At 60.6% G+C, this 26,858-nt stretch overlaps 3 protein-coding genes and 2 long non-coding RNA genes across 7 annotated transcripts; 2 read left to right on the top strand and 3 right to left on the bottom strand.

Annotated features, from left to right (window-relative positions):
* Positions 1–1,146: 1,146 nt before the first annotated feature.
* LOC147576266 (uncharacterized) lies at positions 1,147–2,719 on the bottom strand. Its single transcript, XR_015240615.1, has 2 exons — positions 2,310–2,719; positions 1,147–1,317 (listed from the first exon to the last, which is right to left on the bottom strand). It is a non-coding gene; the product is annotated as an uncharacterized LOC147576266 (long non-coding RNA).
* Positions 2,720–6,193: 3,474 nt separating this feature from the next.
* On the top strand, positions 6,194–7,546 carry IFITM5 (interferon induced transmembrane protein 5). The gene is made up of 2 exons (XM_086676459.1): positions 6,194–6,505; positions 7,027–7,546. The coding sequence occupies exons 1-2, from the start codon at positions 6,317–6,319 to the stop codon at positions 7,237–7,239; spliced, it is 402 nt and encodes a 133-aa protein (XP_086532585.1). The 5' UTR covers positions 6,194–6,316; the 3' UTR covers positions 7,240–7,546.
* A 2,195-nt stretch (positions 7,547–9,741) lies between these two features.
* Positions 9,742–16,645, bottom strand: PGGHG (protein-glucosylgalactosylhydroxylysine glucosidase). Of its 3 annotated transcripts, none has more exons than XM_086676457.1 (14): positions 16,370–16,645; positions 15,436–15,719; positions 14,919–15,129; positions 14,408–14,843; positions 13,371–13,490; positions 12,803–12,934; positions 12,516–12,627; positions 12,200–12,272; positions 11,970–12,106; positions 11,711–11,844; positions 11,501–11,596; positions 11,226–11,323; positions 10,939–11,150; positions 9,742–10,846 (listed from the first exon to the last, which is right to left on the bottom strand). In XM_086676457.1, the coding sequence occupies exons 2-14, from the start codon at positions 15,692–15,694 to the stop codon at positions 10,791–10,793; spliced, it is 2,076 nt and encodes a 691-aa protein (XP_086532583.1). In that variant the 5' UTR covers positions 15,695–15,719; positions 16,370–16,645; the 3' UTR covers positions 9,742–10,790. The 3 variants fall into 3 exon arrangements, with proteins under 3 accessions (XP_086532583.1, XP_086532584.1, XP_086532582.1); XM_086676458.1 differs by lacking the exon at positions 16,370–16,645 and adding an exon at positions 15,974–16,362; XM_086676456.1 differs by lacking the exon at positions 16,370–16,645 and adding an exon at positions 16,035–16,362.
* Positions 16,646–18,090: 1,445 nt separating this feature from the next.
* NLRP6 (NLR family pyrin domain containing 6) lies at positions 18,091–24,634 on the bottom strand. The gene is made up of 8 exons (XM_086679310.1): positions 24,606–24,634; positions 24,224–24,504; positions 23,921–23,959; positions 21,921–23,667; positions 21,023–21,115; positions 19,716–19,886; positions 19,452–19,619; positions 18,091–18,981 (listed from the first exon to the last, which is right to left on the bottom strand). Exons 1-8 carry the CDS (start codon positions 24,632–24,634, stop codon positions 18,873–18,875), a joined length of 2,637 nt encoding a protein of 878 aa, XP_086535436.1. The 3' UTR covers positions 18,091–18,872.
* Positions 24,635–24,784: 150 nt separating this feature from the next.
* Positions 24,785–26,579, top strand: LOC147576264 (uncharacterized). Its single transcript, XR_015240613.1, has 2 exons — positions 24,785–25,736; positions 26,146–26,579. It is a non-coding gene; the product is annotated as an uncharacterized LOC147576264 (long non-coding RNA).
* The last annotated feature ends 279 nt before the right edge of the window (positions 26,580–26,858 follow it).

Here is a 26,858-nt window from a genome sequence, read left to right as displayed (position 1 = left end):
CCGCATGATTTAATTTTAACAACAACTGTGTTTCACAATTGGGACAAAAAAATCCCTTGATATTTAACAATCAGCTCTTACAAGTTGGTAGGAGCTAAATGCAACACACTTCGCTACAGGACATTCATCAGACCACAGAAGACTCATATTCAGGGACCAACACATTGACATCTTTGTGCTTGCCCCTAGATCCCGGGCGGGAGCAGAAGGATGGGTGTCGGGCATCGGTGGGTAGATGACATGGGGTAGTGTAAACTGTTTGATCTGGAATGTTCCGCTCCATCCTCTAATGCATTGGTGCTGGGCCCACTCAGAGCTCTGACTTGGCAGGTCTTGTACAACCCTGCTCACGTGGGCAACTCTGCCGCCAGGTGACCTGGTGGCCCACGTCCCCACCTGGCTGGCCCCACCACGCGATGGCTCTTACCCAGAAGGCCACTGATCCAGTGCAAGGATGAGCCAATCACCGTTTACTTCTATTCCCTTTCCTGGTCTGAGGAGTGGAAGCAGCCTGTTGGGACGGCCTGGGGGCCCACTGAGAGTTTTGATTTGGGTCAAGACCCCTTTAGAACTTGGCTTCCATGTGCCCTCATGCCGTAACATTCTGCCAGTTTGTCATCTGTCATTCTTTTTGTCATTTCTTTTTGTCCTTCTTAGCCCCCATTTTGTTGCTTTTACGTGTTTTGGCTGGTGTTTACACTGACATGCACAAGTCTTAGCTGCTCAGTTTTTTTTTTTATTTTTAAATGTTTTTATTCACTTTTGAGAGAGCAAGAGAGAGAGACAAAGCACGAGTGGGGTAGAGGCAGAGAGAGAGGGAGACAGGGGATCTGAAGCAGGCTCTGCACTAAGATATAACTGATATGTCCCTTATGACTATAGATGGAAAATACTCAATGAATTTCTAGCACTCTGAATCCAGCAACATATCAGAAAGAGTATACACTGAGACCAAATGGGATTTCTCCCAGAAATGTAATGATAGTTTAAGAAGTAAAAAGCGATTATTATATTCCTCAAAATAGTAATTAATTACTATTAATTACTAGTAAGTAATTAAAACAGTAATAACATGTGATCCAGTAAGTCCCCTGGGATCCCACTGGGTACTAACCCAAAGAAAATGAAAACACTAATTCAAAAAGATACATGCACCCCTACGTTCATTGCAGCATTATTTACAGTAGCCAAGTTACGGAAGCAGCCCAAGTGTCCATCTGTAGGTGAACAGATAAGGAAGATGTGGTGTGTATAGATGATGGAACATTCCACAGCCATAAGAAAAAAGAAATCTTGCCATCTGTGAACATGGGTGATCTAGAGGGTATTATACAAATGAAATAAGCCAGACAAAGACAAATAGCATCTGATTTCAATTTCACTTACATGTAGCAGCTGAAAAACAAAGGAGGGGCACCTGGGTGGCTCAGTTGGTTCAGCCTCTGACTCTCGATTTCAGCTCAGGTCATTATCTCACAGTTTGTGAGAGTTTGTGTCAAGCCCTGTACTGACAGAGCAGAGCCTGCTTGGGATTCTCTCTTTCCCTCTCTCTCTGCCCCTCCCCTGCTCTCTCTCTCAAAATAAATAAACATTTTAAAAAATAAATAAAAAAAAATATTTTTTATTCATTTTTTGAGAGAGCGTGAGCAGGGGAGGGGCAGAGAGAGAGGGAAACACAGAATCCGAAGCAGGCTCCAGGCTCTGAGCCGTCAGCACACAGCCCAACCCCAGACTCCAACTCATGAACCACCAGATCATGACCTGAGCCGAAGTGGGACACTTAACTGACTGAGCGACCCAGGCACCCAAATAAAAGAAAATCTTTAAAGAAATAAAATAATAAAATAAGATAACATACAAATGAACAAATAAGCAAAGAGCAGAAACAGACTCATAAATACAGAGAACAAACTGATGATTGTCAGAGGGAAGGGAGGTGGGGGGGTACAGGCTTCCACTTATGGAATGAGTGAGTCACGAGGATGAAAAGCACAGGATAGGGGATACAGTCAATGACGTTGTCATATGTTGTGTGGTGGCAGATGGCAGCTACACTTGTGCTGAGCCCAGCATAACGGACAGGCTTGTGGAATCACTATGTTGTACACCTGAAACCAGTTAACATTGCGTGTCAACTCTCCTTCAACTTAAAAAAATCAATCAGTATAATACTCCATATTAAAAGAATGAAGAAAAAACATCATGTGATCATCTCAGTTCCTGCAGAAAAAGTATTTGACAAAATCCAACAACCTTTCCTGATAACACACACACACACAAAACTAGAAATAGAAAGGAAATTCATCAACCTGATAAAGGACGTCTATGGACAACTCAGAGCTGACGTTACACCCCATGGTGAAAGACTGAAAGCTTTTCCCCTAAGATCCAGAACGAGGCCTCATCCTGGCTTCTTTTTCAGGTCGGGCACATCGGGTCCAAAGAATCAGGGGCTCCAGGCCCAAATCAAACTCTCAGGGGGGCCTCTGGAACTCCCCAGGATGGAGGCAGTTTCCATTCCTCAGACGAGTTACCGGAAAAGAAAGAAAGGGTGTTTGGCTCATCCTCACATTGGATCAGTGGCCCTCAGGGTCAGAGCCGTGGTGGTGGGGCCAGCCAGGTGGAGACATCTGCAATTGCCCCCCCCCCCGCCCCCACCGGGAGAGAAATAAAGAACAGTGTCTCATCCCGAAGGGCAGCAGAAATCAGTGCCACCCTCGAACCTGCCAGTGCTGCAGACTGGCCCGGCGGGAGCCCCGTGTCAGCTGCTGTGCCAGATGTAGACCCAGTCGTCCTCAGGGCTGGGGTGTGTGGACAGTGACCTGCCCAGATCTCTAAAGACGGACACGGGCCACCAGGTGGCAGACCTGCCTACCACGAGCAGGGCTGTCTCAGCCCCGCCAAGTCAGCAGGGATGCGTGAGAGGGTGGAGGTGGAACGTTCCAGATCAAACGGGCAGTTTGCACCCCCGTGTCACCCACCACTGCTGTGCACGCCTGTCCGTCTGCTCCCACCAGGGCTGCGGGGAGAGCCCCTGCGAACCAGATGATGGAAAAGGAAGATTTCCCAGCCCGGTGCTCCAGGGGTCAGCTCGGTGTGAGCAGAGATCTGGACAGAGCTGGGGCTTGTACCCACACCCACCCAGGGTGTCCTGCGGTCTAATGCTCTACATACCCCCTCGCTCAAGGGTGTCCTGAGGATCCACGGGAAGGGAATGGTTCCTGGGAGCACAGCTGCAAGCCAGTTACTTTCTTTGGGCCCTTCGCTCAGAGGGTTCAACGTATTCCCGGTGTGGTTTCCTTCCCTGTTCTCCGTCTTCAGCTGGCACCTCCCGAGGTCTCAGAGTGTTGACCCCGATACAGGGTCCCATAATGTGCATCATACTCCACGTTGGGTATGCAGGCTCGGGTCTACCAGTAACACACCTCTCCCCAAGCTGCCCACTTGAGCAAGCAGAGCGGAGGTGATGACCCAGAAGGTAGCCACCAGATCAAAGAAGGGTATGAAGTGCTGTGTCGCCGTGGGTAGACTACACGGGGTAGGATACAGGGCCCAAGGGCAGGCCTGGCGGTTCTGCCTTTCCACGCGTACACAGCCTCCATCCTGCTACCATGGGCTCTGTGAGTTCAGAGCTTCCGTTTCCCAAAGTGGGAAAGCTTCCATCGCGTGACCCAACCAGGTACTGTTGGCCTACTGGCTCTAGATGCCACATGGACACCGGCTTTCTCCCAGCAGGGCCACGGACAAGGTCCCGGAGACGAGGGAGGGCTGCTGTTCTACATGGGGTGGGGAGCAGGCCCCCTCTTGCCCAGTTTTGATGGTAAATGGGCACGTGCAGCACTCCGGCCCCAGGAAGAGTGTGGTGACCAGGCCCCAGGTCTGCCGGAGAAGGGCTCACATCACACAGTCATCTGCCGGGCCTAGCAGAGGTGGTGGCCGAGGGTGAGGTGAACGTGGGACGGATTCCAGCGGAGAGAGACGATGCCTTCTGTGTGGCCCCGAGACCAGCGGCAGCAGCAGAAGACAGCCCTTTCCACTCACCTCCTTCTGAGTCCCCCCCCAGGATGAGGGGACTACTGAGGCCCTGGAAAGACCGCCCCAGAGCCTGTACCAACACCATGATGCACATTCAGACCCACTATGGGGAAGGAAGGGCTCGCTGCCCCAGCTTCTGGGGGGGTCACACCTCCTCTGAGAGGTACCCTGCTTCCCATGTCCAATCAACACAGTGGTGTACACACGGGGCCCTTTGCCCTGCTCCGGACGTCTCGCAAGGGCCACCCGAGCTCCAGAGAGCCTGAAGGTTAGCTCTGGGCTTCACTGTGGCTTGGCTTCCCCTTCTCCCTCTGCCCTACCCTGCTGCAGCCCCTCCCTTCCAAGGGCTCGACCCCAACAACGTTCCTGTGAAGCATCCTACACACAGATCTCCTTGGGGTCTGCCTGGAACAACCTCGCAGGGCCTTAGCCATTAGCTATTAATCAGCCAATGGCCATTAGCCATTGCAATGACTTCGGATCTCACTGGGAGTGAGGTGGGAGCCACTGCAGTGTTCTGAGCAGAGGGAGGCTATGACCTGTCTTCTGTTGTAACAGGATCACTCTGGTTTCAGTACTGAGAAGGGGGGGGGGGGGGGCGAGTGTGACCTGGTCTCAGAGGCCATTCATCACAGGGTGATGACACTCGGCCTGCCCTGGGAGACAGGCCACATGGACTTGGTGTGGGCGACAGAGGGAAAAGGGGGGTAAGCCAATGCTTTTTGCCTGAACAGCTGGCTAGGCAGAGCTCCCGTCACCTGTGCTGGGAGACTGGGCAGAGGGAGAGCAATGGACTGAATGTGTCCCCCACAATTTATTTGCTGAAATCCCAGTGCCCAAAGTGATGATATCACGAAGCCGGGGCTTTGGGAGGTAATTGGGTCACGAGGGTGGGGCCTCATGATGGGATTGATGTTGTTATAAAAGAGACCCTACAGGGGCGCCTGGGTGGCACAGTCGGTTAAGCGTCCGACTTCAGCCAGGTCACGATCTCGCGGTCCGTGAGTTCAAGCCCCGCGTCAGACTCTGGGCTGATGGCTCAGAGCCTGGAGCCTGTTTCCGATTCTGTGTCTCCCTCTCTCTCTGCCCCTCCCCCGTTCATGCTCTGTCTCTCTCTGTCCCAAAAATAAATAAACGTTGAAAAAAAAAATTAAAAAAAAAAAAAAAGAGACCCTACAGAGTCCCTAGCCCCTTCCAACACAGGAGCACACCGTGAGAAGTTGGCCATATTGTAACCGGGAGGGTGGTCTCCCCAGAATCTGTCCACACCGGCACCCTGATCTGACCTCCAGCCTCCAGAAGCATGAGGAACAAATCTGGTGTTTATGAACCACTCAGTTGGTGGTACTTTGTTGTAAGGACTCCCACTGATGAAGACAGGAGGTTGGGGGACAGGAACCTGTGGTCTCTTGAGGAAAAGTTAGGTTGGAGACCTTTCTGAAAGCCCTGTTCCCAGGGTCGGCACTTAAGCATTGGAGTGTGTGTGTGTGTGGGGGGGGGGGGGGGGGTGTTCAGCAGTGAAGTCTGGTCCTGTGATGAAAATGCAGGTCATTGGTACACAGATGGCATTCGGGGGGCTGCTGGACCCTCCAGAGGGAGAGCAAAACAGTCCTCCAAACTTCTGAGGACTCATGAGGACACCAGCCGAGGAGGCCGAGAAGCAGCTGCGTGCCCACCAGGGGAGAGGGTTCACTGTGGCACGTGACGCAACCACACGGCGGGTGCTGGGGCCTCCTGCATGCCTGACCCCCTAGCATGGCACAGCCCCTCTTCCGTCCCCCTATGGCTCGTCTCCTCCCGCGGGTACATGGGCAGCGACTTCTGTATCCCCCACCCCCCTCCGCCCCGCGCCGCTGGACACTGGCGGCCCGAGGTGACAGGGCAGCGCCTGAGCTCTGGGTTCTGGGGATAGAGTCCAAGCCCGGGGGTCTCCAGCCCGGCTCTGCAGCTGAGGCGGCATCGCGCCCACCCACAGCCCCGAGGTGGCAGCAGCTCCGAGGGTGGGGAGGGGGCGGTCTGCAGCCGGCGCTCGCCCCTTCCTTTCCGTAGCCCCGGGGGGCTCCCGGGGGCGGGGGGACGGGGCTCGCGCGGGTGGGGGGGGGGGGACAGCGGGGGGCGGGGCGGGGCCGCGCTCCCGGCTGCGCCGGGCTGTAATTTGTCGTTATATTTAGCGGGCGGCGCCGGGCCGGGCCGCGGGAGGGTGGCGGCGGGGCTATAAGCGGCCCTGGGCGCCCACCCTCGAAGCGGGAGCCCGAGCGAGGAGGAGACGGCGCTGGAACCCATGGACACGTCGTACCCCCGCGAGGACCCCCGGGCCCCGACGCCCCGCAAGGACGGCGCCGCCCACACGGCCCTCACTGTGGGGGCGCCGCGACCCCCACCTCGAGACCACCTGATCTGGTCGGTGTTCAGCACCCTCTACCTGAACCTGTGCTGCCTCGGCTTCCTGGCGCTGGCCTACTCCATCAAGGTGGGCTGGCGGGGAGGGGTGGGGCTGGGGGGGGGGCGCTCTCCGGAGGGCCTGAGGGGCTCGTGGGGGGAGGGGGTTGGCGGAGGGGGAGCCGCTTGTCAAAGGGCCACTCCATGAGCGAGGCGCTGGACAAGCTCTCCACCTCGTGAGGGCTTCTCCCTTGAGGTTCCTCAGTAAGAGTCTGTCCTGCGGGGGGGGGGGGGGGGGGGTAGGGTCTAGTCCACGCAAAAGAACACAGAGTGGGTGGGGGCTTCCCAAGGGCTTCTCTTTCATCAGTACTTTCCCCATGCTGAGGGCTCCTGTAAGCAAAGCCCCTAACCCCCACCCCCACCCCGGCTTCGCTGGGGGGGGGGGGGGGGGGCGGGGGTTCTCCGCGTCCAGGGACTCCCCACCCACAGAGGGTCCTTGGAGCCCCACGCGGGCCTGGGATGGCTTCTGGGTCCACAGCTGCAGTGGGAGGGGCAGGAGGCAGGGCCCCCAGCGCGTGTAAAGACCCGGCCCTGCCACTCACTGGTCCGCAGGCCCGAGACCAGAAGGTGGCTGGAGACCTGGAGGCAGCCCGGCGTTTTGGCTCCAAGGCCAAGTGCTACAACATCCTGGCCACGATGTGGGCGTTGGTACCGCCTCTCCTGCTCCTGGCGCTGGTGGTGACCGGTGCCCTGCACCTGTCCCGGCTGGCCAAGGACTCTGCTGCCTTCTTTAGCACCAAGTTCGACGATTCGGACTATGACTGACAGGCTGGGCCTTGTCCGCCTGCTGACCCACGGATCCTGACGCCAGGACCACCCCCCCAGGGGCTGCCCCAGGGGCTCCACCCTGACCCCCTGGAAACCTGACTCCGCCACAGGGCCTGATGCCCACTCCTCCCACCCCAGCCTGGGCACCTAATGCTGACCCTGAAGAGCCCTCATTTGGACCCCAGTGGCCTCACTCTAACCCCAGTGGTCCCCGCCCCCCTGACTCCTTGCCCCCAGGCCGGAACCTCCTGCCCCACTCACCAGACTCAGCCTGGATTTCACAATTAAAGCGCCTGGTTCTGGACAGTGCCTCCTGGGTTTCTTGCAGGGGAGAGAGAGGGTTTCTTCCTGAGGGGAGCTACCCCAGGGACCACCCAAGCCACCCTCCGCCCTGGACTGACCCCAGCATGATGGCAGGGTGACCTGTTCTGTCTGCTGGGCCCCAACTGTCCCCTTCACTCAGGCACTGGGTGGCTTGTGGCTTCTGGGGTGGAGGCCCCAGAGTATTTTAGAATGAAGTTTGGGAACTCAGGCTTTTGATCTCTGCTGCCCTGCCGGGCACTGTGGTTTAGCGGCCCCCCTTCCAGAACACGTGTGCCCTTACCCATGTGTGTGCACGTGTGTTAAGTGGGAGTCCCTGGGAGGACATCTTGGGTCCTCGCCCTGCATGTTTCTGTCAGTGGGTTGGGGGGAGTCACTCTGTCTGTTCCTGTGGCCCCTGCACTCCTCGCACTCTGAGAAAGCTTAGTCCCCACGGTGGGTTTCCTCCCTCCTGGGTCAGCGGGGCTGGACACAAAGACACACGAGCACACAGGCATGTCCTTGTCACCCATGCACACACTTATCACACAGACACACACTTGCATGAAGGGAGGAAACTGGGAGTGAGGACACTTTCTGGGCATCCTTGGTGTTCCCCCCTTCCCGGAAACCAGCGGAGCCTGGCAAGAGGAGGTTGCTAAGCACATGCACACACCCTGTGTGGCTGGGGATGAAGTCCCTTAGGCCTCACTGTGGCCGGTCCAATGACAGGGCAGGCTAATTGCAGGGGCCTTAACTGCCGGGCGGCTCAGGGTTTTGAGCACCCCACCCAGGGTTCCTTCCCCACCCAGGGAGCCCCCTTTGCCTACCCATCTGCCTGGGTTGGGGGTAGGGGTCTGTCTAGCTGCTGTACTTGGAGCCTCAGAGTCCCCTCTTCTCCCGTGACAGCCGACGACTTACCTAGCTGTCTCCACAGTGTGCCCGTAGGGATGGTGTCCTGGCGGCATGCCAACAGTAGCCCAGCTGTAAGCTGGAGCATGTGCTGCTCTGAGCCGGCCCCTGCAGTAGGGGTGTGAGCAGCCTGGGGCCTGGCCCCTGCTGGGTGCCGGTCCCAGGTCGTGCCAAGGACAAGGGCAGTGTGCCAGTGATTGGACCAGGATGGAGAGAGCGTGCCGACCCTGAGTACCAGGTTTGGCCCAAGAAGGGAGTGACCTGTGCTGGGTGCACAGGTTGGGAGTTAGCATCAGCTTGCATGTGGCCAGGTTGACGTCCCTAAGCATGGGATGGTCTGCTGTCCCCTTTGGTCATGGGGGAAGGTCACCAGCAGCCCTCCCTATCCCCAGACTGTCTCCTGGCGAGGCTGAGGGACCCTGACCAAGTTTAGGCAGTTGGCTGCCACGGACCCTTGACCAGCCATGCCAGCACATGGGTACTGTCACCCTACCACGGCCCCCTCAGAGGGTCACCTCACTATGTGTACAGGGGACTCGTCTCCTGGCGAGGCTGAGGGACCCTGACCAAGTTTAGGCAGTTGGCTGCCCCGGCCAGCCTTGACCAGCCATGCCAGCACATGGGTACTGTCACCCTATCATGGCCCCCTCAGAGGGTCACCTCACTATGTGTACAGGGGACTGCATACATACATGGCTTATACACACGGGGCCACCTACTGCCCCACCTGATGTCTGCGCCCACATCTGGCTCCAGGGCCGCAAAGATAAGCATCTGCTCTGCTGGGCCACTCCCCAGCCACCCGACATCAGCAGGTCCACTCTGTCCTTTGCCACACAGCCAGCAGTTGAGGGAGAGCCTGTGGGCAGCCAAGCGAGCCCCACCAAGGTGTTGGCTCTGTTCTCGGAGGTCACGTACCCTTGGGAATCAGCACTGCCGTGCATGCAGCTCTACAGCTTGGAGGCCACGCTTCTTCCCATGTGCTGCTCCCTGCAGTAACCCAGAGATGAGCCTCGGGATCCCCGACGCCTCTGGCCACCTGCCTTCCCCCCCCTCCCTCACGTGGCTCTGTCTGCCCGGTGTCTGCTTCTTGGAGAACCTGCACTAACTCTCCACCGAGAACAGAGAGCGCACAGGGGTTTGCCAGAGCGAAGTGAGAGTGAAGGGAAGTGGCTGGCCCAACTGCTTGCTCTAAGTGAGCAGGTCCCTGCGCCTCTCGATCCGACCCATCCACCATGCAGCCCTTGCTTCCAGAAGGAAGGAGCGTACCAGCTTCTGAGGGCAAACTTTTCTCAGCACGCAACTTTAATTCCTCGGGCTCTCACCAAGACTGTGGTGGCAGATCTCATCTCACTCTTGAGAAATTCCCAAGGACCCAACGTGGGAGTGCCAGCTGGGGGGCTGAGGCCCCAGGGGGAGAGGCTGAACAGAGCCTCGGGCCATGGGCAGCCCGTCAGCACAGATGGGCCCAGGCCTGTGGCCTTGAAGCCATGCACACTTGGCCCCAGTTCTTCTGGCTGGTCAGAGGGAAGATGTAAGGTCTCGCTCTGCAGCCCATCCCCCTCTCTTCTTGGCTGAGGAAAGGCCTGTGATGGAGACCATCCAACCTGACCGAAGTGGCCCAGGGGCTGGAGCAGCCAAGGACTGAGGATGCGGAGGGTCCACGACAGCCTGAGAGCCCCTCGACCCCACCGTGCCCGACCCCATCTGTCGGACACACCAGGTTCCTTTTTGGTCTGCAAATGAGAATCCTGAGGGATTCTGCAGGGGACTGAGCAATTCTGCCTCATGCCCCACCCCTGCCATCCCGCACACTGAGGCCTGCATCTGTCTCTGCCTCCTCGGCAGAGAGGAAGCCACGCCCCCAACCCACCCTGAGGCATCCTGGGGAAGGGACAGGTGCGGCAGGTGTCAGCCACAAAGGCAGGCACAGATGTGGCTGAGGAGGCCATTGGGGGAGGGGCTCAGGCTGGAGGCAGACCTTCTTAAACTTCGGGCCAACGAATTCAGACTTTCCCTGGAGCCTGTGAGCCTGACTGCTGGTTGGAGAATGGACAGGAGGGAGGGACTCAGCCGACCAGGAGGGTGTTGATGAGGGTGCAGCCAGCTGGGGGCGCCCACAGAGGGAGCGGGCAGATGGGAGGACCCGAGACATCCCTGAAGCCCTGATCAGTCAGGTGCAGTGGCCAAGACAGCGCCAGGGCAAGGGAACTGGTGGGGGTTGGAGGACCCAATGGTGTCCCACAGGGGGTCCTGTGGGTTCTGGGGCAGGTGTCTAACGTCTTCCAAAAATTCTCCTAGGAAACTCTTGGAGAACAACTTGCTGCCTCTGCTTCCTACGAGAGTGACCTCTGTATCCGTCCAGCTGAGGAGGGAAAGGAGACTCTGTACCCTGCAGGGGGAGGAGGGCATTTTGAATGGGGGGTTACCCTGGGGAGGTGACGTGCTCTGCACCCTTGGGTGAGTCTGGGGGTGGCGGCCTACCTGGGAGCAGGGGGAGTCGAGTGTGTGATGGCCACAGCTCAGCCTCCAGCAGGGGGGCCCAGGGCCCTGCCCGGGTTTTAACCTCGATCGTCACTGAGTCCTTGGAGAAGGAGAAGTCAAGCTTGTTCCCTTGGTAAGAGATGCCGTAGATGCGTACCCCAGAGACCTCTGCCAGACACATGGGGTCGAAGGTCATGCCAGCCCCTGTGATCCTGGGGGGAGGGAAGAGTTTCATGAGGAGCGGGAAGGTAGGGGGCTTGCGAATGTCCTGTCAGAGCCGCACTCACCTGAACCCCGCGAATCCGAACAGTGCTGCCTGCAGGAAGCCCCCCATGCCCGTCAGGAAGTTCACAGCGCCGGACCCATCTGCATTCTCTGTCCACACCTGCCCGTGGAAGGCAGTTAGTGCACTGACTCCCAGGACATGGGCGCCACGAGGCTGCTGCCCCTGTTCCAGAAGGGTCCTGACCCTGCGGTGACTCCCCCGTCCCAAGGCTGGGCTCCCACTCCTACCGCCAAGGGGCCCGGGTGGGAGGCAAGTGGGGTCAGCTTGTGAATTGACCTTGAAGGGCTCCATGATGTTGGCAAAGCTCCTCTCCAGGAGGTCCTGCGCCCGCCGTGGCTCCTTCAGCTCCATCCAGCCCACTGCAAACATGCTCTGGGGCCAGAGGTCAGAGGTCAGAGAACACACTGGGTTGAAGCCCACTGCGTGGGGAGGGAAGACAGAAGCTAGTGAGGACCGCCCCTCCCCCACACCCTGCAGTCTCCTTACCCAGGTCATGGCAGGGCCCTTTGGGGACGTCACGGCCTCATAAATCTCTAGGTTTTTCCTGCGGGTATGAGGACTCAAGTGGAAAGGGATGGGGTATCCCAGGAGCACGACATCTGCCTGCTTCACCTCTTCTCCTGTGGAGGGACAGGTGCTGCTCACGGGGAGACAAGCTGGTGGGGGCTGCTCAGTCAGGTTGGGGGCATCCAGTCCTGTGGAGGGGGTGGGGAAGGGGCCCCAAGGCAGCTCCAAGTACACTCACCAGGCTGGTACCCGTCAAACTCAGGGTGGAAGTTCCGCCTTGGGTTGAAGGGCACCTTGATCTTATCGGCCACTGCCAGCCATTCACTGGGGACAGGCTGAGCCAGGTCCTGGGCCAGGGCAGCCGCAAAGCGCAGGCTAGGGGTAGACGTAGGAAGGGGGGGGCTCTAGCCTTAGCCCTCCAGGCTGGCTCCCTGCACGTGGAACTTGGGCAGGGGTCTTGGGTCTGACCTGTTCTGGACCAGGACGTTGGTGTACGCCGAGTTGTTGACCCCCGGATGGTACTCGTCGGGGGGCATGACTCCTGGGCACACGAGTGCAAGGAGGTGCTCAGCGCAGGGTCTCGGGGATCTGCCCCCGATGCCGGTGGCCAGGGTGCGGTTGGCACCATCGGCCGCCAGAGATCACACGCTGAACTGAAGAGCATCCCCCCTGGCCCACCGGTCTGTGGCCACCCACTCTCCCTGCCGTGGACATCCATGCCTCCCCTCCCCCATCAGCAACCCCTCCCCGTGACCGTCCCCCCCCACCCCTGCCGTGCCCTCACCCTTCAGGTGGTACTTCTCCTCCTCAGGGCTCCACTCCACACGGCTACACCAAAACTCAGCCACAGCCCTGACAACGTCCCAGCCACCGGCCTCTCGGAAGAGCTGCAAGTCCTGGGAGAGCGGGAGAGGGTGGGACAGAGGCCACGCCATCCACGACTGTGGTCCTCACTGGCCCCTGCATGTCTTGTCAGTGCCCACCCTTCTGAGTGCCCAGCAGTGAAGGCCCGGCTCCAGGCAGGAAGTCATGGCCACGTCGGGGGGCTGGTCATACGTGCTGACGCCTCACCTGGGTGGCGTGGTAGTAAAGCTGGAAAGCCAACACCACAGCTCCGTTTATATGAATTTCCTGGGTCCCATAAATGTCCTCCGGACACACCTCCAGACCAGAGCCCGCACTCTCCCAGGCAAACTTGGCTCCCTGAGGAGTTGGGGGGATGGAACAGGCTTGACTGTTCTGGGCGTGGGGGCACAGGGTAGTCCACCATTCCCAATCCTCAGCCTTCAGCCAAGGAGAACGGGGGGGGGGCACTGACTGTCCGGGTGCCCTCATGGGGGCCTGCAGGCTCTGAGTGCCCAGTGTGTGCCCCTATCATAGGCCAGGCGGCTTTGCCCAGTTTCCCTTTGTGCTGACCCTGGGCCAGGGCAGTAAGGGGACTCTAGGTGAGCCCCGGCCAGGCCTGTTCTTGCTGCCTCTACGGCACAGGCTGAGGGGTGCCGTGAGCCTGTGTAAGAATCTGGGAAACCCAGCCCCACCCAGAGAGGAACCTGAGGTGAGGGGTGCAGGCCTAGGAGGGATGTGGGGACATCAGGCCCTTCAGGGGGCCCTGTAGGGTGGGCAACCAGGTCCCCCTCACCTGGTAGCCCAGCCTCCGGGCATTGTCTAGGGCCCCACCCAGCGTCCGGATGCGGTACTCCAGGAGGGCCCTGGCGGCCTCTGGGTGGAACATCAGGATATTTGGGAACATCCAGAGATCCTAAGAGCACAGCCAAGGGCCCCTGGTTCAGGAGCTCTCGCTCCCTTCTCTCTCCCGTCTGCCCACACTCTGCCCTGGCCAGAGTCAGCACTGCTCCATGCCGCCTCCCCAGCAGCCCCTCTGTCTCCTTCCAGCTTCTTCCTCTGCTGCCCACCCTGGCTCCATCCTGGGCCATCCACACCTGCCCATCCCACGGCCCAGTCTCCAGGCCGAACGCTCCCCCGGCCCGGTGCCCGGCGCAGTACTTCCCCTCCCCAGCAGGCCTCTGGGTCTGCCCCGGAGCTCAGGCCAGAATCTGGGCATGGGCAGCCCGGACGGGAGCCTGCTCTGTGGCTCACTAGCTGCCTGACCTAGTGAGTGACTCAGCTTCTCTAAGCCTCACCAGAGTGGGCCACAGCATTGGCTGCTGAGGGGTTAGCACCCTGGGTCCCTCCCGTGCCCAACGTCCGCCAAGTCCCAGCCTCTCCTGGCTCCCACTCCTGTCTGAGGCCTCACCCTCTTCTACCCATGCTCCACTCAGCAGCTAGACTACACCTCTGTCAGTGTCACTCCCAAGTTAAAGTCTCCATGGCTAACCCTAACCACGCCCCCCCCCTCCCCCGGCCTGCATCTGCTCCTCTTGCCGTGGTGAGAGCCCCTGTTGCCCTGGCCAGATGGCACACACCCTCTGAGCTCTGGTGTTTGTACCTTCTGGTCCCTCTGCCCGAGTCACTCTTTTCCACCAAAGTCCTGTACGTCCCACCTCCTCCAGGAAGGCTCCCCTTCTGCCCTGGCCTCTGTGCCTCTCCAGTCACAGTCCCCATCCCAGGTAGGGCAGAGACAGCAGCCACACCTGTGCCCGCAGCCACGGGATCCCCCGCACCCGTGTGCTGCCCCACCTGTGCATGCTGTGTGTCGGGAGGTAGAACAGTACATACCTGGTCCCAGAAGACATGGCCCCAGTAGCATTCCTCTCGGCTCCCATTGGACAGGCCCCCAGGGCTGAGGCCATGGCTGGCGTACCCTGGGGCCCCCGGCTGGGGCAGCGCACTGAGCAGGTAATAGAGGGCACCACGCAGGGCCTGGCGCAGTGGTAGGGGCCCCACCACGTCCAGGCCACAGCCAGCCCAGAGCTGGGCCCAGGCCTGGGCGTGGGCAGGGTACAGAGCGGCCCCCGCCTGCAGCTGCAGGGCCTCCGTGAGGCAGGCTTGGGCCTCCGCCTGGCTGCCGCCCACCACGGTCAGGAACTCCCAGGTCCGGTCTTCTTCGCTTTCCCCGAGGGTCAGGGCTGGGGGCACTGGTGTCCATAGCATGTGTACCTCCTGCTGCGGCCCCCCAGGTTGCTCTGGGGTGAGTGTGTGGCCACAAAGGTACCTGCAAGAGTGCGGCCATGTCTAAGGGACCAGCTCCCTCCTCGGTCTACCTGGCCAGCCCTGACGGCCTCCTCACCGGGCTCCCTGGAAGTCAGGACCCAGATGCAGGTGAAGGTCCGGGCTTTCTGGGGAGAAGGTCGACTGCAGCAGCACCGTAATGGGTCGGCTCTCCCCGGCCATGCGGGTGATGGACACACTGAAAGCCAGGACGTGAGGCAGCGTGCGGTGGGCGTAGAGGCGCTGGGAGGCCCGGAAGCTGGGGCCCTCTAGAGTGTGCAGAAAGGAGCCTGGGGAGGGGCAGAGGGGGGTCAGGGCAACTCACACGCCCCACTTAGGACCCCCGAGGACAGTTACCAAGCTACCAGCCCCTCGGCAAGGTGGATCCGCCCTCTGAGCCCCAGCTGCCCCATCTGGGAAGCTACAGCTGCACAGACGGCCCCACGCACCAGTGCCAGCCAGGTCGGGAGGCCGGCAGGGCTGAAACCCTCGTCTTCTCTGTGAGCCAGCATCCTGAGTTAGGAGGTGCTGGGATGGGACTGCTGTCGGTTGCCGCACTCACCTCGGGTGTGGGGGAGCGGGACAGTGGTGGCTACCTGTATTAGTGTCCAGGGCAAAGGTCTTGGTCAGCTGATTTCCGGTCTCTGCAGGGGCCTCCAGCTGGACGTTGAGGGGACTAGGCAGAATGGCCCGGTGTGTGTCCCCACAAGCCCCATTGTACACGCCGCTCACATGCAGCGTGTCATGATACACACGCGTGCCCAAGTATGTGTTGGTCACGGTGGCCAAGAGCCGGGGGTCACCGGGCAGAGAATGGGCACTGAAAACGGTGGGGTCCTCGCTGGCATCCTCCATGGAAAGGCTTGCTCAGCAGATTGGCCTGGAAAAGGGGGCGTCAGGGGCCCCACAATTGGCCGGCCTTGTTCCCTCTTCTGACTGTAAACCCCCAGGCACCCGCTGGAACTTGGCGGATGCCTCCGAGAGCTGGTGGGAGGGGTGTGGGCCACCCGCACTCAGCCCTGATTTTCCATAGCCCTTACTTTTGAGCCACCCCTGGAAACACCCCCAACCCTGAGAGACGCTCAAACCCCTGATGCTGATCTCCAGAGACCCAGTGAGTCCCCAGATTCCCACCTTCAGACTTCAATTCGAACCCTGCCAGCTCTCTCCAAGCCGCGCCCCCACAAGCCCAGACCTGTTAGTGGGGAGCTCGGAGGCCTCAGTCTTCCGGACCTGGGGGAGGGGCGCCGTCGCCGGGCGGGGAAGCGGCCCGAGCTCTGCGGAGCGGGCTGGGGAGGAGGGTCTCTGGGCCACACCGCAGCCGGCGTATCCCCAGGCCCCAGCTCGCTCGGCGCCGCCCCTTCCAAGCCGGAGGGAGAAGTCGCGGGCGCCGCCGTCTCGGCCGGAAGGCCCCGCGATCCCCGCCCCCGGGCCCCAGGGCGGAGCAGCCGGTGTGCCGACCCGGTGCCCCCGGCGCGCCGGCGGGCCTCCCGGGGAAGCCGCGCGGGCCCGCACAGTTTGAACCCTGACCTCAAGGACGCGTGGAGGGACGGCTGTGAGAGGGGCAGGGGCCTCTGGTGTGCGATCGCCCCTCGCCGGCCGCGGCTTCCTCCCTCCCGGGTCTCCCCTTCCGGGGAGTGGCGCGGGTGGTCCTCCTTCTGCAGAAGTCCTCTTCGCTCGCTCCGGCTCTTCCTCATGCCCTGCCCAGCCCGTCGCACCCCCAGTCTGCATCCCCCGCCTGGGCCCTCTAAGGCGGCTAGGCCACGGGTCTGTCTCCTAGCCTCTCTGGCCCCGCGCCTGACCCAGATGTCTGTGCTCCACCCCTGGGCCCAGCAGGAGATACTCAGAGCCAACGTGTGCCTGGAAGTCTGCTCTTCCTGTGGCCTCCCCAGGTGTCGGCGATGGGGACTCCACCTGTCCAGGTGCTCAGGCCCCGGTGGTCCACCCCCTCCACTTCTGTCCACAAATCCTGTTGTTCTCCACTTTCCACGGCTTGTCAGCTCCATCACCCCCACTGCCACCCGGCCACCTCTGAGAGCAAGCCCTCCTCTTGGATGGACAGTCCACACACCCTACTTATGCTCTGCCCTATATAGCCCTTGTTAACACAGCCACAGCCACCCTGAGAGTGCCTTCTGCTCAGAAGCCTGCAATGGTGCCCGCCCCCACCCAGAGGGCAGGCCAGCTAGCATCCCTGACCACCTGCTCCCCACCGGCCCCCCTCACACCTCTGCTAGGCCACTGCTGCCACTGTGGCTTCCTTGCTGCCTCTGCAACAGTCCAAGCATGTGCCCTGTTAGGGACTGAATGTTTGCGTGCCCCCAGATCATCCATTGAAATCTAATTCCCAGTGCGACCATTTTGGAAGTGGAGACTTGGGGAGGTTATTAGATCAAGAGCTGTCAAGAGTGGGATTAGAGCCCCTACGGGCAAAGGCCTGAGACCTAGCCCGCTCTTTCCACCATGTGGGGACACAGCAAGAGGAGACCGCTCTGCAGACGGGAGGAGGGTCCTTGTCAGACACTGGGTTGACTGGCACCTTGGCCTTGGACATCCCAGCCTCCGGAGAAATGAATTTCTGTGTTTGGGAGGCCCCCCGGTTTGTGGTCTCTTCCAGCAGCCTGAGTTGGCCAAGACACTCCTCTTCATGGCTTTTGTACTGTTCTTTGCGGGGAACACTTTCCTTCGAGGTACCCTCGGGGCTTGATGCCTCACTTCCGTCCTGTCCTGTCCATAAGAGATCCCTCCCTTGTAACGGGAAACCCTTGACTCCACGGTCTCCTCCCACTTTGCCCTGCTTTGCTTTCCTCCAAGCATTTGTTGGTGGCCGTCTATACCTGTTTACTATCTGTCTTCCTGCCAGTTTCAGGAAGGCAGGGATTTTTGTCTGTTTTGTGGAACGAATGACTGGACTTGAACTATGATTATGGAAGGACATTTCCCCTAGAAGTGAAGGGGCTGACTCCCATGCTTCTTTCCCACCTGGACTGGGGTCCCAGGAGCTGGCTAAGCCCTGCAGTGTTGAGCAGAGAAGACCTGAAGATTCAGGGCCTGTCTGCTTCTCCCCCGTCCATCAAAGACAGGCCTCACCTCAGAGCTCCCTGTAGTAGGCTGTAGCCCTGAGTCTCAGTTTCCTCATCTGGGAAATGGGGAACACAACCCCACCCCACACAGATGGATTGGGGACCAAAGGAAAGATTGTGAGCACCCGTCAGGATGCTTGGCCGCACGCAACACAAATCAACACCAAAGAATCCAAAGGAGAATGTATTATCAGCACATGGACGTGGGGACAGGCTGCTTGCTGCCCCTTCCACCACAGCTCCTACCTGAAGTCCAGTCTGCTGTGGTCTCCCCCCTCCCCTGGTCTCCATCTCTGAAGACCTAGGCAGTGAATGGACACCACTGGGCTGGCACCACACAGCCTCGGGGATGGCTTCGCTTCCGATGCCAAGACCCAAGTTCCTGGGGAGGAATAGTGACCTGCCTGCCTTTGGTCAGGGGTCAGCCTCTGCTTGATCCCTTGTGGCCAAGGGCAGAGTTGTGGGGCTGTGAGGCCCACAGTGCAGATGGGGATGGGATCAGTGAAGGAGTTGCTCTGCACTGAGCACACCAGGTCAAGGCCAATACGTGGCAGAGACTTGATGACTGGGAGCTGTCAGCATTATTGTTGCCGGGGGTATCTGCAGGGTGATGGCTAGGGGGCCCCAGGAGAGGTAGGTGGGTGGAGCAGTTGGTGGGGGGGTTGGGGCAAGAGGGCTCCCTGGGTGTAGAGAACAGAGACAGAACCTGTGCCCAGGGTATGGGGGGAGAGGCATGGCCTGGGACACCTGTCCCCGACCAGGTAAGGGACCATGTGTGTCCTTGCCTCTCACCTGCCTGCCCAGGGCCCCTCAGGCTCAAAAGGGCGGCCCGGAGCAGAGAGCAACATCCTCCTGCCCTTGGGATGAGGACATCTATTCCACAGGGCTGACCAGAGTCCTCCCCCTGGCATTCAGGGCCTCAGAGGACACAGTTGAATCCCGTGGGAGGCTTAGGGGTGACTTTCCAGCAGTGGGTGTGTGATGACCAGACCCGGCTTTGCCTTCTTCACCTCCCGCAGCTCCTGCAGCGACTGCGCACTCAGCTTCACAGAGGTCAGACTGCGGCCATGTGTATGGACAGAAGTGGGAGTCGGTTGGGGAAGCTGAGGTCAGGGCTGGGGGGACAGTGACAGGAGAGCAGTGTGGGGGCAGTGATGGGGCTGTCAGCCTGGGCTGTGCCAAAGGCACACAGTGACAGAGGTGGTTAGTCAGGGGTGTCAGAGGTTGGGGAAAGAGGTTAGGCGGTGGGGGCCAGAGCCCTTGGGGGAGTAAAAAGGTGTTGGGATCATTGGCCCAGACTTGCCATGGGCCCCGGATGACAGATGGACATTTGGTCTGGCAAAATGGTTGAAGCCGAGGGCTGGGGCTAGGACTTTTTGGAGCATGGGTCTCCAGGGGCTGGGTTTGAGTGTGGGCACTCGGGGAGCCCCGGGAGGAGTTACTCTTCAGGGTCTAGGGGAAGTCCCCAGGCACCCAGCCCAGTCGTTGAGAGGCCGAGTCCCCATCCCCCTTTCCGCCCCTGTGTCTACCTGAGGGTCTGTAGGCGGCATCCTGACTGCTGTAGGACTCTACACAGGTAGGTCACCACGGGTTCCGGCAGCTGGCAGTCACTTAGATCCAGGGCGGTCAACGCGGAGCTCTGGCTGAGCGCGCCGATGAGGTAATGAAGCGCCTCCTGGAGTGTGGGCTGCTGCACCCTGGGGGGGACGGCCACCCTCAGAGGCTGCTGTCAACCGCCCCCCTACCGTACCGTGTCCCTCCCCCCCCCAACCCCCCCCAGGCCAGGCCCTCACCTGAGCTTCCGCACCCGGCACTGGGGCCAGGCCAGGCCCTCACTCAGCACACGCAGGCCGGCCTCACTGAGCCCGTTTTGCAGGAGGCCCAGCTCAGTCAGGGCGGGGGCCGCCCGCAGGGCCTCAGAGAGGTCTCGGCAGACAGAGTCAGACAGTTTGCAGCGGCACAGCCTGTGGTCAAGAGCACATGTGTCTGTCTTCAGTCCCCTTGGCCGCTTCACTGTCCCCACCTCTGCAAACTGCCCGCTCCTTGGGCGGCCGAGGCTCTGTCTGGAGAGGCGCTGGCTCGACAGGAAGCTTCCCCTGTCCTTTGTTACCCACCACACGTGTCCCTGGGGAGCCTTGGCCACATGTGCCTGTGCATGCTGGACTGCACTCCACTTTTCCTTAGGGCACTATTCTCTACCAGCTGTTGGATGAGCCAATGCGGATCTTACTGTCAGCGTGTTTAACTGCATGTAGCTGAGCATCGGGTTAAGGTGGCCATGGTTTATTCATCCAGCTGGTCCCTGACGATGGGGAAGTGGGTGTTGTTTCCACCTTTGTTGCCATTATAAATACTGCTGTGATGAACACCACGCGTTCAGTTTAGTGGCAGCATTGATGGGCCAAACGCGCCGATCACCTTCTTGGCTCCCAACGTTTATCTCCAGGTTGCTGGAACGTCATACCAAGCGAGGTGACCGTGTCACCGTGGCCATAGGCTGTGCCCATCTCACTGTGCCCCACCAGCACTAGCTCCTACAATTTCTCTTACCTTCTGCTTACTTGCTGATAAGGTCACATACTCAGTGTTGTGCCCCCACTGCTACATTAACTCTCATACCAACGCTCTGAGGCGGAACCTTCCATTCCATAGAGGAGGAAACGAGTTCAGACAGACTGACTCGCCCAAGGGCTCGGAGGCAGGCAGCCTGGACTTCAGAGCCTGTGCCCTCAACACCTCCCTCCGCTGCTTGTAAGAGCCCAGAGGGACTGCCCATCACTTTCCAGTAGCAACTAGTAGCCTTCCTTCGGAAGGAAAATTTATTCTGGTCTTCTTTACCTCCCCACCCCCAGAACACTCAGCAGCACCATGCTTCGCGCTCTAACGGGGCCAAACCCTCCTTCCTAGCCCCGGGCCACACCGCCTCCTCGCTCCTCTGCGCTATGTGGGCAGAGCCCATTGGCCCCAGCACAGGACGCCAGAGGCCACAGGCTCTCGGCCTGTCCCCTCTGCCGTGTCCAGACAGGGTACCCCTCTGCCCCTGCCCAGAGTACCCTGCTCTGCATCCCTCCAGGGGGGCCGTGGGGGCCTGGTCACTCACGTCAGGCTGCTCAGACCGCAGTGTTGGTCAGTCATGGCCTCAAAGAGCGAACGCAGTGGAGAGGCCTGGGTTTTTTTCATGGTGGCTTGTGAACTGCCGGGAGAGACAGCAAGGTGAAGGCCACTCGTCCCCTCGCAGTTCCCCACCTCTTTCCTGTGGCCCGGAGTGTCAGAGCTGCCTCCGCTCTCCACCTCAAGCTGCGCCAGGACCCCTTCACCCTCTTTGCTCCAAACCCAGAGCGAAACCACTCATCTGTGGCCCCATGCAGCTCCCCGCTGAAGCAGTCTGCCTGAGTCCAGTGGGGGGCAAGTCACCCACATCCCATGTGGGTCTGTATTGCGCCTGCAGTGGGCGTCCCCAGCCCCGGCCCGTCAGCATCCTGACATTCGTTATCTCAACAGATGCTGAGCTCTGGGTCAAGTGCTGGGTTGGAGTTAAGTACACAGAAGACTTAGCCCTGAAGGAGCTCAGGATCTGGCGAAGGGTAGACATCGTGGCATACAGTGGTTAGTGGGGCACTTCTGGGGCCAAAGGGGTCCCAGGCCAGCTGAGGGAGGCTGGGAAAGCATTGGGGATAGGCAGCAGACAGAGTGTTCTGGGTGCACGACACAGCAGGTGCAAAAGCTCAGGGCACGGCCGGCGTGGTGTATTCCATGCTAGGAATGGATGTGGCTGGCTGGGGGTTGGCATGGCAGGACAGGCGGGGGAAGATGGACATAAGGAGCCGCCTTGCAAGGGGGTGGGCGTAACCAGCCCTGACGTCCTGCTCTCCTCTGGGGGACAGGCTTCCCCTGCTCAGACGGAGACTCGGGTGCACTGGCACACGCGCCCCCCTGCCCCCGCCCCGCCCCTTCCCCCAGGGCCTGGGAACCAGGACAGTCTTGTCCTGTAGACTCACGAGCTTCCGCCCAGGCTGCCATGCAGTCGTTTCATCAGGTTCTTCTTCTTTTTCTTCTCGTGTGCGGGGGCCAGTCCACAGCTAACCAGCCGCAGGGCCTGCCCCTCGGGGCAGCACCTTATGCAGTAGCTCAGGACCACCACATCCATGCGGCTTAAGCACACCCGCTCCAGCGCCAGCTCAGGGAGGCCACGCAGGGCCTGGCTCACAAAGGCGCCCTCCTGAGTCTCGTACAGGCAGTACAGCAGCTCCAGCACGTAGTTGAGCTCGCCCTCCTCCTCTTCCAGCTCCTCCCTGCCCTCCGGCGCTTCCGTCTCTTGGGTCCCCTCCGGTGCCGCCCTCTGGTGGCCCTGGTCCTGCACCCACCGCAGGACGTCCTGCTTCACGCGCTCTGAAACCACACAGCCGAAGTGGCGCTCGACGTCGCGCATCCGCTCTGTGTTCAGCAGCCCGAAGAGGAAGCGCGTGGTGAGCGCGAGGTGGCCGCGCAGCTCGGCGTTGCCCCGCAGAAGCGCCCCGACGCTGTCAGCCGGTGCCCGGTCTCCCTTGTCATCCAGCAGGTAGGACAGCGCGGCGAAGAATTCCTGGAAGCTCTGGTCCATGAACTGGTAGGTGGCCTCGGTCTCCAGCACGCCCGGCAGCTCTTTCTTGCTGAGAAACAGCCTCTGGATTTTAGAGCCGCGAAGTTGCAGTCTTTCCAGGTCCTTCTCCGCGAACTGCGCCCTGTGCCCGAGGAGGCCTTCGCGGGCCAGGCGGCACAGCTTCCGCAGCTCGCCCTGCACCTGGGGCCCGTCGGCGGCGGGCGCCGAGCTCAGGAAGCTGGCGACGAAGAACAGGTACACGGACGTGGTGGTCTTGGAGGTGCGCGACAGGTCCTGGCCGAGGTCGAGCTGCTGGCGCAGAACCGTGCACACGATCCAGCACACGAAGGGCACGAAGCACAGCGCGAACAGCGTCTCGTTCTCCTTCACCGAGCGGTAGGCCTGCTCCGCCAGCCACTCCTCCCGGAAGAACTTGTGGAAGTACTTCTTCTTGTCTTTGTCGGAGAAGCCGCACACCTCGGCGCACTGCGGCGAGCACAGGCGGCTCTGCAGCCTCCCGGGGGCCGTGGCGCGGGCGGTCACCAGCAGGCGGGCCCCGGGCAGCAGCGTCTTGCCCATCAGCCCGCTCAGCACGCGCGCGCCCTCCGCCTCCTCGAAGGGGTCGGTGCAGGGCGCCGCGTCGGCTGGCGCGGGCGGGGGCAGCTCGTCGGCGCCGTCCAGGATGAAGAGCAGGCGCTCGGCGCGGGCGAGCAGGAGCCGCACGGGGGCGCTGCGACCCGGGCACTGGTCGAGGATCAGGCCGGCCAGGCTGCACGTGCCCGGGCGCTCCAGCAGCTCGCGGCAGGGCAGGAAGAAGGCGAAGTCCACCTGGCCGTGGTACAGCTTGCCCGCCGCCCAGTCGTACAGGATTTTCTTGGCCGCCATGGTCTTGCCGATGCCCGCCGGGCCCTGCAGCAGCACCGTCAGAGGCCGCTGGCCCTCTTCGTCGCGGCCGAACAGGCGGTTGAAGGTGTGCGTGTCGGAGCGCCGCGCGCGCTGCGTCTCCCGCTCGTCCGCGGGCCCCAGCGCCCCGTCCACCGACGCGGCGCCTTCGCGCGCGATGAGCAGTTTGGTGAAGCGCTTGTTGATCTTCACGGAGCGCGCGTTCCTCTCCTTCACCTTGGCATGCTGCTGCAGGACGTGCTCTCTGTACTTCTTCTTGTACTCTGGCGCGGGGGGGGGGGGGGGGGCGTGTCAGCTGACCCTCGCCCGCCGCCCCAACCCCCTGGGCTCAGGTCTCAGACCCCCCCCCCCCCCCCCCCCGCCAGCCTTGCCACACAACTCTCCCCCGGGACTGGCAGTCGGGAATCTCTGAGCGGTGTAAAACACCCTCATGCTGCAAACCTGGGGGTCACCCCCCACCCCCGCCCCCGCCCGCCGACAGCTTGGGTCTTGTGCTTCCCGCCGACAGAGACCTACCGGACACGGAGAGCAGCGAGGAGGAGTTGGGGCCGAGCCCTGGAAGGGAGAGCTGTGGTGAGGCCCTGCCGAATGTGCAGGGGGCTGGGGGGGGGGGCGCGCAGTAGGGAGTTGGGGCTACCCCTCAAGAGCGCCCGGATCCGAGCCCTGGGGCCCCTGGATGTGTGGGTGGCGTGCTCTGGGGCGCGGGGGAGGGGGGCGCGCCGGGACTTTTCTGGGGAAGCGGGAAGGATGGCGGCCGAGGCCCAGACTCTGCCTCCGGCGGGAGCGAACGACCCTGGCGACCCTCCACCCCGCGCTCACGCTTCAGCCGGTCCTCCTTGAGCTGCTCCGCCACGTCGCGGATGTCAGCCCTCTTCAGAGTCTTTCGGGTCACGTCCAGCGCAGGCTCCGGCCCGTAGAATTGGATCAGCTCCTCCACGAGGTTCAACGCGTCCGCGCCCTGCAGCCGCCCCCACGGGATGCTGCGGCCATCCTGCGGCGCGTCCCGCAGCTTGTGGCGGAAGCGCTTCAGGTGCTCCTGGCTCAGGTTCTCCAGCGCGCGCTGGAGCAGCTCTCGGGCTGTGGCGGCACGGAACTCCGCGCTGGGCGTGGTCGGGCGGGGTCAGCACATCTGCGGCGACGGTGACCCCGGCCTTGCCCCGCCGCCCCCCACAGCCTCGGCCCGGGGGGCCGGGGCACCCACGACGGGCAAAGGCTCAGATGAGCCCCCATCTCCCCAGCTGACTCCAGGCCAACGTTTGGTAGCACCCAGCCGGGAGAGAAGTTCTTCCCTCCCAGGATCTCGGTCGGGGGCGGGGGGAGGGGGGGGTGAGGGGGGCAGTGTGGGGGCGGGCGGTGCTCTGCCCCAAGGCTTTGCTCTGACGGCGCTGCCCCTGGTTGTGATAGAGGTCACTGGGGGCAGGCGCTGGCCACCGCTGACCCAAGCGCTGGGGGACCGCCTTCTCGCCCTGCACCCTCCTTCCTGTGTTCTTCCACACACCTGGCCGGGCCGGCTCAAAAGCCTAAGATGAGGGTGCCTACAAGGGCCTGTGCTCTGCCCTTCCCTCCCTTCTTTCCCTTCCCTTCCTTGGGAGCCTGGGCGGAGAGCCACACTCACCACCCACACCGCCCACTCTGCGTGCCTGAGTTCCCCATCACACTCATCTCACTGCACCCTTTGGTGGCCCAGGCTGGGCGCCTTGCACCAGGGGCTGAGTCTGAGTCCCTGGTGGGGAACAGACACCAAGGGTGCCTTCTGTGCGAATAGAGTCCCTAGAATCCTGAGCCTGGGAGATACTGGGGGAAAGCTGTGGATCAGCTGTGTGAAGCCCCAGGGAGTGGGCAGAATGAGGTGAGGCCCCCACAGGCTGGGGCCAGCCGCTTCCCGTGTGACCACCCTGAAAGCCAGCACTCACCTGGACTGGAAGTCCTCTGGCTGGTCCATGGAGTCTGGCCCTTAGGACTGGCACTGAGGGGCAGGTGTGGGGATCAGAGAGGTTATTTCTCTCTCCCTAGGTTGATTAGAGCCGTGTTCTAGGGGAGCTGTCCAGCCCCACCCATGCCCCAGACCCGAGTGGCCTAGCTCAGCCAGCGCCCAGATGTCAGTCCACCAGTCACCAAGCTCCCAGACTCAGGCACTGGACGCACTCCCCCTTTAAGAGTTCTGCGTGCTGACCTTTGATTTTCCTCTAATCCTTGTTTCAGTTGGTGTTCTCTGAGAACCCATAGGGCGTGGCAGTGAGGCACAGCTGTGAGCAGGTACCTGCAGAGTAGGGTGGATGGTGTGAAGAAAGGGGCTGGCTCAGAACTAGGCCTTCAGCTTGGAGGCCTCAAGGTAGGTTAAATTCTGAAGGCAGGAGTGAGGAAGGGCTTCTTAGATGGAAGGGACACTGGGAACGAGGGAGGGACTTGCACAATGTTATCGGAAAGGAAGCTGTCATGGGGGAAAGGGAAGAGTTGTGTGGCTTCCCAAGCCTGGCTTGAGCAGGCTGATGGGAAGAGGTTTGGAGGTGAGGAGTGTGTGTGTGTGTGTCTGGGTCTGTCTATGTGGCCACTTTATACTGTGTTTGAGTGAGTGTATCTGTGGTCAGTTGAATAATAGGCCCCAAAGATATCAGGCCGTAACCCCCGGAATCTGTGAAGGTCCCCTCACGTGCCAAAAGCAGCTTTGCAGATTGAACTCGGGGGCTAGAGATGGGAAGATCGTCCTGGGTTACCCAGGTGGGCTGTAAATGTCATCTCAGGTGTCACACGATAGAGGCGGAGGGAGACTTGGCCCAGGAGAAGGCAATGTGACTGTGAAGCGAGATGCTAGACTGCTGGCTTGGAAGTTGGAGGAAGACGCCATGAGCCTAGGAGCGCCAGGAACAGAGCACTGGAGGCTGGAAATGCGAGGTGAGGACACACCCTCTAGAGCCTTCACGGGAGTGTGGCTGAACCAACACGGGGAACTCAGCCCAGTGACACTGATTTTTGGACTTCTGAACTCTGGAGCTGTGAGAGAATAAATGTGTGTTGTTTTAAGCCACCAACTTTGTAGTATCTTGTTAGAGCAGTCATAGAAAATGAACACAGTATCTCTCTGAGCATTTCTGTGAAACTGTCTGCAAGAACAGGTGTTCTGGAATATTCACTGCCTTCTACCCATTGTTTTTAATTAAAAAATTTTTTTAATGTTTATTTATTTCTGGCGGGGGGGGGGGAGAGAGAGAGAGAGAGAGAGAGAGAGGCAGAGGGCAAGTGGAGGGGGGTAGAGAGAGAGACAGAATCTGAAACAGGCTCCAGGCTCTGAGCTGTCAGCACAGAGCCTGACGCAAGGCTTGAACTCAAGAACCACAAGATCACGACCTGAGTCGAAGTCAGACACATAACCAACCAAGCCACGCTTTAAAAAAAATTTTTTTTAATGTTTATTTGCCATAAGCCATCCCTGTGTTCAGTCCTGCTTCCACAGGAG

Source organism: Puma concolor, chromosome D1, assembly GCF_028749965.1.
Source record: "Puma concolor isolate L17-30 chromosome D1, mPumCon1.1.hap2, whole genome shotgun sequence".
Taxonomy (NCBI): domain Eukaryota; kingdom Metazoa; phylum Chordata; class Mammalia; order Carnivora; family Felidae; genus Puma; species Puma concolor.
The sequence above is the reverse complement of the archived record's forward strand: the minus strand, read 5'-3'. Positions and strand labels throughout refer to the sequence as shown.